At 34.0% G+C, this 11,261-nt stretch overlaps 1 protein-coding gene across 1 annotated transcript; it reads right to left on the reverse strand.

The window, feature by feature from the left end:
• Nucleotides 1-807: 807 nt before the first annotated feature.
• On the reverse strand, nucleotides 808-5,568 carry LOC136066769 (uncharacterized). The gene is made up of 3 exons (XM_065771581.1): nucleotides 5,249-5,568; nucleotides 3,762-3,850; nucleotides 808-1,159 (listed from the first exon to the last, which is right to left on the reverse strand). Exons 1-3 carry the CDS (start codon nucleotides 5,382-5,384, stop codon nucleotides 1,061-1,063), a joined length of 324 nt encoding a protein of 107 aa, XP_065627653.1. The 5' UTR covers nucleotides 5,385-5,568; the 3' UTR covers nucleotides 808-1,060.
• Between the last annotated feature and the right edge of the window lie 5,693 nt (nucleotides 5,569-11,261).

Consider the following 11,261-nt stretch of genomic DNA (forward strand, 5'->3'; position numbering starts at 1 on the left):
ACCAAACAAACACTAAATATATTACATTAATTATGGGAATATAACATTTTTCACAACTATTAGATATTTTTATTAGCTAAATTGGTAAGAGATTAAAAGTTCAATTCTCGTTTACACTAAAAATCGATCAGTGTCTTAATTTGATAATAAAAAGTTATTATTAAGAATATATACCATAAATTGAGACTCAATAAAAAAATAAAAATAAATAATAATAGAAAAAATGAGTTTTGCAACAAGCTGTTATTAAAAAAGCTGTCGCTAACGTAACATTACTCATATGTTAATGGTTGAGTACGCAAAAGTCTGTCCATGCAACAAATAGTCTGAGATATCAGATCCCCCACCCCTCAATTTTCTATTCAAGAACGTATTTTAGTTTACGTGGGATCCCACTTTGTATTCAAATCCAACAATGATGAAAGAATGTGGCGCTTGGAGGACTTAATCATGGAATATAGTACGGTGTTAGTTGATTCATAATTACAGTCAATTAGACTCTCTTCCATAGGTGGGTCATATTGCTGTAACACTTGGCAACATGGCCACTTTTGGAGAGATATATATCCAGACAATTACTTTAAAGAAAATTTTTCTTCATAAATCAATTTGATCAGTTACCTCTCCTCTCTAGGCTCACCTTCCTTTTATTCCATCCATTCACCAAGTTGATTATCAAACTTTGTCTTGGAAGAGTCTAATATTGGTAACTTATGGCATCAATGATAAGAAAATACTCATACCTGCTTGCTGTGAAGGGTATATAACAAATAAAATTTTGTTTAAGCCAGTTAAACTACAACTCTCTTAGTAAAATTATATATTTTTTATAAATGCTGATGCTAGTTAAAAAACAAGTGAATAGGTACATGGCGAGGTTTTGAAGTGCTACACTGTTCGCTAACCAATCCAGAGAAAATATAATCACATGGCTTTCAAACATACAAGCAATGATATTGCTGGGCACGACTAAATTTAGAACAAGTGAGCAAAAACATATCTAATCAGTGAGACACTCAAAAGTGCTCATTTGAACTAATTACTAATCAGAGTGACTCAATTAAATTCTAAATACTACAAAAGGATGGAATGGAATTTCTTCAAAATCTGTAAAAAGCAAAGCGCACAGGTCCTCATTGAGCAGGCATCGTGCTTCATGCTGCAATGGATTGTATGATCAAGAGCAGCTAAAACAATTCAAGCATATTAGATCAATCAAAGTATGCATGACTAATGTATTATGCAACAAATCACACAAGTATCTTATGGCTTGTTTGGAAGTTTAGAGAGGGAGGAGAGTAGAGGGGAGTAGAGGGAAGGGGAGTAGTGGGGAGGAGAGTAGAGGAGAATGATTCACCTCCACCTTATTTGGATGTTTTTAAAATTAGTAAGGGGGAAGCCATTCCCTTTGTGTAATTTTGTTAATATAATAAGGATAAATTAGGTAATTTACTTGGTCAATAGTTTATGTACTCTACTCCCCCTCCAAATCTCTCCAATTTGGGAGAATTAATGGCATGTTTGGATGTTTAAAAAAGGAGAGGGAGTAGAGTAGAGGGAAGGAGAGTAATGCAATTACCTTGTTTGGAAGTTTTTTAAAGAATGAGGGGGAGGGGTTTGAAGGAGTTTGGAGGGATTTGGACTCCCTCTAACCCCCCAATTTTAATTCCCCCAAACTGGAGAGATTTGGAGGGGGAGTAGAGTATATAAACTATTGACCAAGTAAATTATCTAATTTACCCTTATTATATTAACAAAATTACACAAGGGGAAGGGCTAATTATTCCCTTCCCTCTTACTAATTTTAAAAACATCCAAATAAGGTGGAGGTGAATCATTCTCCTCTACTCTCCTCCCCACTACTCCCCTTCCCTCTATTTCCCTCTACTCTCCTCCCTCTCTAAACTTCCAAACAAGCCATAAAATTGGGGGACTAGAGGGAGTCCAAACCCCTTCAAACTCCTCCAAACCCCTCCCCTTCATTCTTTAAAAAACTTCCAAACAAGGTAATTGCATTACTCTCCATCCCTCTACTCTACTCCCCCTCCTTTTTTAAACATCCAAACATGCCATTAGTGTTTGAAATTAGAAACAAGCTTTACTATGTACTAATCAAGTAATGTACCACACAAAGTAATGCAATGAGGATATACTTACCTAGATAGATGACATTAAACAATATTAGAAAGTGAAACTAAAGAATCATTAATAGCTTTGGTAAATTAGGATTTAGGATATAATTCTCCACTGATATTTCAAAATGAGTGAAGTAAAAACTGATAATTACAAATTTTATTGAATGTGAACCACCATTAGGCAACTAGCCATATATTTCAATTCTGACTATCTTCCTCTCTCTTCTCCTCCATCTCATTCCCTTCCATGATTACAAACATACCCGAATTAAATTTGATTTATTTATGAATTTTGCTCACTTCATTAAACGACAAGAATATGAGATGGCATATGTACTTTCATGGGAAGCAATAACAGTGCCAATTAATATGAAGCACTTGAATGCATCCGCGCACACATATGTTATAAATGTAACTGTTCAGCTTTCCGCACATTCAAACATTCCTATGAATATAAATAAACAAAATAATAGCATGAAAAGAGAAAGATCAGAGATAAAGAAGCAAGATAGAGCAAGAGGGGATGATGTAGGATCATGTAATTCAAAGTGTGAATTTGGATGGACTTACTTATATGGACAGACTTAATTTATTCGGTTCATTAGGTAAACATACATACAGCTGAATCTTGAAAAAGTTATCCATTAAAAAGTCTAAAATTTTCCATAAAACTTAGAAAGGGTTAAACTTGTTGTGAATAAATTATTTTACATATGTTTGCACACACTCCTAAAGCAACTGGACTTCCAAGTTAGACCTCATATGATCACCATTATTCCCATTTCAGCTTCTTTTTCCTGTCAATACTTTCGTTCTGGTTATACAAATTAAATATACCGAAATCAAACTCCATAGAACTTATAATTTATAAATGGCGTCTTATAGCCAGCCTAGTGTGTAGTCAATATCAAAGTGTATAAAGAGACACAGAGAGTACGGGTAAGGAAATGGGAAAAGGTCATAAAAAAGGAGTGGCTTCAAATTGTAACAGCCTTCCACAGCCAAACAAAAACTCACTCTGGAGTGTTCAATAACCCATTTAATAAAATTTTTAATGACTCTAGCATCATTGTTACAAATAATACAACAAAGAAAGCCTTGCCAACCCTAAAAAGGCCATGATTGATGAAGACTAAGCACTCTCCTTCATGAATGTACACAAGATTGAAGATTTGAAAAAGATAACTTTAACATCGTTAACAAAAAATCCGAAGTGTAAGCTAATCTTTAGTTTCATCCTCGGAAACAAAATCTTAGAGTTTCAAAGAGAGTTGAAGAAGATATGAGCATTAAACAAGCACAACAAATCAAAAATGTTCCTCATGAAATGGGCAGCTTACACATTCAGATGCCAGAGGACAACTAAAGGAACTCCATGATTTTTATGTACGAAACCAACAAAATGATTGTACGTTCTACTTGTTGTGTATTCCAAAGACATCAGAGAGAAGTAGTAAAAAGCTGGTCAATTATCTTAAGCTTGCGTAGATTGATAGTATATTAGATCAAAATAAACATCAAGACCCTAAAAGAAAAAGAAAAAGCGGTTCAAAAACATCCAAATATCTATTAACAAAAGGCCATGATTTCTCTGTGTGACAATGTTCCACCAAAGTACAGACATACCTGCTGAGACCCAGGTGTTTTGCAGTACGGATAACCTTTTGAGAAAGGTTCAGAGAAACCTCCAAATCCCTCATCACTGAAAAGAAAATCTTTAAACAATAGAGATCACAGTATTATTGCCATATGGATCATGTACAACCATTCTTAACACAACACGTTACAAGTTGAGGTTAGCCTAAGCCAACACAAATGACAAAACCCTAGCCTCATACAAAGTTAACCTTACCAGCATGTGATGGACTAAAATATTTAGCCAATAGCAACAAAAGCTGCAGTTGCAACTATCAAAATTAGTGGTTTTAAATCCGAGAATGAAAACTTCTATAAAACATAAAATAGGGCTCTTGTTTTAAAACAAAAAGAGATAATTTACTTTACCAGCAAAAAGTTTAGCCAATAACAACAGAAGCTGCAGTTTAAACTATCAAAATTAGTGGTTTATAATCCATGAATAAAGAATTCTATGAAATATAAAATAGGGTACTTCTTTAAAACAAAAATAGATGGTTTACTTTACCAGCAAAAAATTTAGCCAATAACAACAGAAGCTGCAGTTTAAACTATCAAAATTAGTGGTTTTTAATCCATGAATAAAAAAATTCTATGAAATATAAAATAGGGTACTTCTTTAAAACAAAAATAGATGGTTTACCTTCACCAGTACCGTTGGTACCTTAATTATGAGACCGGTCTTCAGTAGTAACCTGTTAGTAAAAGTATTAGCCATTTATTGCCGCTGCAGCATCATCAAGATTCCCATTTCAAAGGCCATTTGGAGTGGACTGTGGAGAAAGCTAGGTGACCACACCCCACAAAGCCCTCAAAAAGTTTGTGAATCTTGATGATGCTCCATCCGCAAACAGTGACTGTTTGTATTTAAGATCTACTTTGTCATTCTCAGTCCATGCAAGAGATAGAATGGAATGGAAAGGAAAGGAAAAGAACCCTAACCCTAAATCTGATCCCATGAATGAAAAGCAAAGAAACATAAAAAATAATGCGTTAAAAAAGTTCATACCCATGTTTAGGTCTAAGATTTTAATGAAAGACCCACTTGGTATTTTGAAAAATAAAAACTCTTGTATGCATACAAGAAGAAAAGTTTAAAAGGCTAGGTAAAAAAAAAAAGCTCACAAGAAAGGGAGAGAGAGGCATGAGATGGAAAACTGAGGGATGAAGAGAGGTGGTAGGGCATAAATATATAAAGTTTCTGTGAAGGAAAAGAAGGTAGGAGTATTGAATAAGAGAGAGGACTGTTTGGTGTCTCACAGATTTGTCAGAGAGAGAGAGAGAGAGAGAGAGAGAGAAATGGCTGTGTCCACGGCTTACAACAGTTATCCATCGCAATCCTAGCTACCAAATTTACCCAAATTTTAATCCTCTCTGACTCAGTCCCTCCTCCACAGATGTCAAAAGAATAAATACTAGGCATATATATCCAATCTCTCTATGAGAAAATATTGGTAAAACGAAATTTGAAAACTTACCCAGTAAATGTAATGGTCTAGAAATAGTGTCTCTAATATCTTTGCTTGTGTTTGCGTCTTCCACAAGCATTTTCAAGTGGGGGCGGTGGAAATTGACAGGGCCTTGCGACCCTGACCCTGACCCTGACTCAGCCATATATCAAGGGGATGTCCCCCCACTCTCTCTGCCATTAGGGTTTCAACTCCCTTGTGTATTTTGATGCCCTCGTTTGCCACTTTTGGATGCTTTCCAAGTTTTAATTTTAAGACTACCCTTTGCTAGTTTATGTCCTCTTGTGGTTTATTTTAAAGTTTTGATCTTTATTCCTTTTTCTTTTTTTTTTTTTGATGAGAAGTTTTTTTGATATTTATTCCTAATCATTCTTTAGTCTTATTAACTTATATAGTACACATAGCTGTCTTTATTTCTTATATTAAATTGACACAACCTACCCCACTGCATTTGAATTCTCCTTTTTCTATAATAATCCACCTTTGGATCGATCTAGACTAATCTCTATTGGGATAGGTATGTTCCTCTAAACGACAATGTTATGAAATGTACTTAAAGTTTCCTCCCTTCCATCTTCTATAAGGTCATTAATTTCTTAATTTTCTGGTGATATACTTGCCAGTAAGCTGTTGAGACAACCAATTGATGCTCATTTGTAATACGGTGATTTGAAGCCCAGTATTACTGCAACAAGAGAGTTTTTAATCTTTTATAAAGTTTATGACTATTTCAAACTTAAGCAAGTTTCCTAATAAAATTTTAATTTATGATATTTTCTCTATAATAGTTGATTTTTATCATCGAGTCAAGATATCAATTAGTTTTTTATGTAGTCGAGTTTCAAAGTCTAAATCTTTTATTTAACAAACAAATATTTCATTAGTTGCTAAATGGAACCCAAAAGTTTATGTCTTTAATTAAGAGAGTTTATTTACGCATATCTCAAACGGTCCAATTATGCATAATTGGCAGTTATTGATTTTAATTTCTTTTATACCTTATTAGTCTCCATTATAAATGCAATTTTGTTATTCTCGATTTCATTTAAGTGATAGTCCAATAATAATGACATTCTTTATGATTAACATTATCTCTAAAAAAAAGTTATAATCTAGTGATAATAATGTTTCATGTCTTTAGTTTAGAACCTATTTCTCCCTCCCTTACTATTTACTTATCTAAAAAAAATCACCTTTATGAATACATATTGGGGCATCACCGGCTAATATACGTGCTTGACAACTTATTATACACTCTCACAATTTTTATGTAAAGTTAGTGTGTGTGTGTGTGTGTGTGTGTGTGTGTGTGTGTGTGTGTGTGTGTAAAAGAATGTGTATAATAACGTGTGAACTAGTTTTTACCCTTTGACACAATATTGTGTCAGGACAATTTGTTTTCTTGACTAACAAATGCCATTAATTCTCTCTATCGTTGAAGGCCATGGGCACTTTATTTTTTTTTAGAGAGTTTCAACTTATGACATTCGCTTCTGATAATAGCTGATAAGAATGCAAAATGTCATAATTTTCTCCCTTAATGTTTAGTCTTTTATACTTATTTGGTGCCTAAATGTTTATTGTATTTTGATTTAGGATGCAAATTGAGGCATAAAGTGCAAAACGTAGTTAATAAGGTGATTCTGGACAGCTTTGATATCGCTTCCTAATCTAGGCATAACTCTCTCATCCGAGCTCCGATTGAGATGATTCAAGATTCTATGGAACGCCAAGGCAAAGCTCTACAACTTTCATGTTTTAAGTTTTGAGAGATACAGGCTGCATCAAGGTCAAAATTGGGCTTGAAGTTGCTGCACATGCACTGCTGACGTTCTGGAATATTCCTTTGCCTAAAATTCTAATACGTGAATCTGATGTGGTTTATTTTTGGAAGCCTCCAAATCTGATGCACGAAAATTCCAGCTGAAAAACACCACTTTCTCAGTTATATTAGGACTTTGTTTTATTTTTAATATTTTTCCTTAATTAGTCAGATTTGGATATTATTATTTAGAATATTTTTAGGAGTTTTTGTAGACTTGGAAAATGGGAAATTAACATGTAAAGGGGGGAGGAGAAATCAGATTTGGACACACACACACACGCCTCTCTCTCCCCTTTTCTCTGATTTTCTCCTTTAAGTTTTCATCATAGCCCTGCGTGGCTAAAACTTTTATACTTTATCAAAGGAAACTGAAGCTTCGAAATCAATAAAACTGTGAGATCTAATTTGTTTTTATTGTTTAATTTATGCTTTGAATATCGGATGTTCTTCTGTGCATATTTTCATAATTGTCTCATTTAATTACTAGGAACCTACTAGTTTATTATTTGTTGCAATCTACTGCTATGTTAGATAGCAAATCCGTAATTGTTTGATCTCTCTAATTTGTGAAGCAAACAAGATTTAATGATTTGCTGCGTCAGAAATTATTAGATCTTAGAAAGAACGCTCGACTAAATTAAATACAACTACTTTTGCTTGTGTTGTTTAGTCTCATCGATCTCTCTAATTCTTAAGGCTGCTACTAGATTAAACTTTTAGTGCTTGTCTTGGGTTGTTTAGTAGTTAGGGTTTATTAAATCACTTGTTTTCTAATTAACTGTGACTAAGAAGAGATAGGAAAATTGTTTCGACGATGAATATTCAACGTGTGAATTGATATATACTTGCATCAATAATCAGTTGTAAAATTTCGATGGTGGATGTTGACTTAGACCAAGGTTTGTTCTCTTGATTAATTTCGATACTTTAATTTGAATTATTCCTTAGTTGTTTTTCTTACAATTGTTTTCATTATACTCAAACTCCCCCCCCCCTCCTTGTTCACGTAGCATAAAATTAGGCTAAATATTCTCCGTATGAACGATCCTTGCTCGCACTACTACATATATTTTTAAGAGTATAGATTTTATTTTTGGTTGTCTGCGCCAGCACACCAATAGCTCTTTATCATCAGACCAGGACACTAATCAGTTTTTGGTGTAGACAGGGGAATGAACCCCAAATTTCTTATACAACCATCAGAGATTTTATCAATTGAGTTAACTGGAACCCACTGCCATGGGCACTTTATGCGCTTGCAAATGGTGATTATGTTTTCATTTTTATAAGAAACTCCTTGTTTATAATCTACCAATTGTTTAAAGAATATTTGGGGGCCTTATTAATCAAAACGACTTTTTTTTTTTTTTTTTTTTTTTTTGAGAAACGACTTTTATATGCCTTTTATAGAGGGGTAAAAAAAAAAACTCTATCATTCAGACTTTAAAAGCATAATATAGAGTAAAAAAAATAATGTGCGATGTAACACGCTGCCGTAGATAAGAATAACTCATTACAACATCTTTTTTTTTTTTTTTAAATGTACGCATTAGTTTCCAAGAGAGGGCCATCTATTTTTTCTAACTAAATTCAAGGAGAGGTACTAGGCTTCTTCTCTCTCTCTCTCTCTCTCTCTCTCAATATTGAAGTTTATTAGAAAACTCAAGCTATCTCTCAAAAATAAAAACTCAAGCTGAATTCTTTATCAAAGTGCCTGCGTGGTGTCACAAAGTGATATTTTAAAGTTGAAGAGATATGTCATGGCTAGATAATTTTCACCATACACTAAAATGCACCTGTCAAATTGATCCCCGTACCTTCTTCTAGACCTTGATAAATTACGTAAATCCCCTATATAGAAAGAGAAATGAGAAAAATGTGACTGCATAGACGCAACTTATAGTATTGTATGATGTGTATCTAGATGAAAAAAAAATGATGTTACTCAATCAGAACAGACCATGCTAACGGTGAGAGAAAATGTCGTGATGTTGGCTTTATAATTCTATATGAAAATTGGCCATACCGCAATACCCAAGAGCCAAAATATGCACATGCTGACACATATAAATTAACAATGGTAGTAGTACTAGAGGTAGAAGCCAAGGATCAGAAAAATACTTGTTCCCTTCAAATTCATTGAGAAGGCAAAGTAAATTTAGTGGAGTCAAGGGGTTGCCCAATGACTTTTTTTAATTTCAAAATGTGACCTCAAGGTTAACAGTGCTAGTTTAGAAGGTTCTTCAATGGCCATTTTAGTTTCTTCACAGTTAAATCAGAAAAAACTTAGACAAACCTCGAAGAGAGAGAGAGAGAGAGGAGAAGCTTGATGTGACATTGATGTGGCTGAAATTGTGCGGACAAGAGAGAGGAACCACGGGACAAGCGTTGAACACGGAGAAGTGGAGCTATATGATATAATACATATTTCCATTGGCCACAGTTCCCCACACAGAGACACATCCTCCTCGTACAATCTACTTCTCATAGTCTCAGATCTTTTTACTTGATCACCATGTAATCTAATAGTGTGGTGTGGCACGTAAAAATAGACCTTTTTTAGCTACTAAACAATCTCTAATGGTTTCTTTGTTTAGCCTAAACCAACCATGATCTCCTTTTTCTTTTCTTGTTCAATTGCTATAAGGTTGCAATTTTGAATTTGAGTTAAATTAAGGTTATGAACTAATTATGATATGGCAGTTTGTTAGGAAAAACTTATCCCTTGAAAAATTGTTGATATAATTTTGATATGCAATATGCTATTTTTTTTTTTTTTTAATTTTTATCAAGGACTTGGCCCAGGTTTGACCCAATCAATTGAAACATCAAAAAGAAATTGGGGAATAGCCAAATAGGTCTTGGGACACCATTTAAAAGTTTTTTTTTTTTTTTTTTTTTTTTTTTTTTTTTAAAGAAACAAACACACACACCAAACAAAAAACAAAGAAGGAAACTCTGGTTCCTGACGCCTGAGGCTCTTTTAACTGTGTCTTTGTGTTGGTTCAATTGGTTCATTGGATGGAGCTTGAGACTTGAGAGCAACACTTTATTGGGAGGATGAGAGAGAGAACAAGATGGTATCTGGTTCCTATCCCAATTCTCAAGAGAGCGAATTTAAGATCAAGTCCCACCTCAGGGTTGGCCGGCAATGCCATACAGCTTATTGGCTTTTCCAGTGAGCCAAAAATGGTGATAATTACATGACATACCAACTAACAATCCAAGATATCCCTTAGCAAGAATGTGAAAGAGGCTAACCTATTTGTTGACATAATTACAGTTACTTCAAAGCCAATACAATAAATACTAGCTAGCAGAGAACTAGACCAAGAAAGAAACTACTATACATAATCAGAATAAGACATACATCACTGAGACAAAAATTTATGGCTCTTCCCTTATAGGCTTATAGCGCCAAATTTGATCACACTCTCCTCACAAATAGACCTTTTGTTTTATAATATATTATCAGAGACAGACTTGAGAGATAGAAAACCATGTAATCTAAACCTGTTAAATGCTCTTTCAACTTGGCACACCAATGCTTGTCATGAAGACTAATAATGCTAGAGATGGATTTGATCTCTTTCAAATTAAATATGACATGAAGAGTAATACTTGAGATACATAAAAATTTCATAAATTTATTCACAACTTGTTCATATCACAAATTATTATTGATGTAAGATCACTTACACACCTACGGCCTACCAACTCAACTATTGTGAAAAAAAATCATGAAGGCTATTGTGTAAGTAGACTTATTAATGCATATGAATTATATCTAAATAAATTTATGAGCATTCATTAAATGACATCATTATATCCATTAAAGTGTTTGTAGGAACTCATATATACTAGATAAAATGGTAAGCTTGGGCTTTAGGATAAAGACTTTTGAATTATCGAGCCGGAGATCTTCAACCCTAACAAAATAGACCATAATGTGTGCAGAGGGCACTATCGTCGGTCCTTGATCGGGCAAGGCGACTTGTCCCCATTACCTCCAACCGCCGTTTGTAATCTCCTTGACCGATCAATCTCATAATTGGCAATGAGATGTTCAACTTCACCAACAAATTGGGATTGATATCGAGAAAACTATAAAAAATTTCCTTAAGAAGAGAACCATTAGGACCTGGGTAGTTGATAGTCCTATCTTACATTAGTATTTATTGTGTCTTGTCCACCTTT

This window comes from Quercus suber, unplaced genomic scaffold (assembly GCF_002906115.3).
Source record: "Quercus suber isolate HL8 unplaced genomic scaffold, Cork oak 2.0 scaffold_46, whole genome shotgun sequence".
NCBI classification, from domain to species: Eukaryota; Viridiplantae; Streptophyta; class Magnoliopsida; order Fagales; family Fagaceae; genus Quercus; species Quercus suber.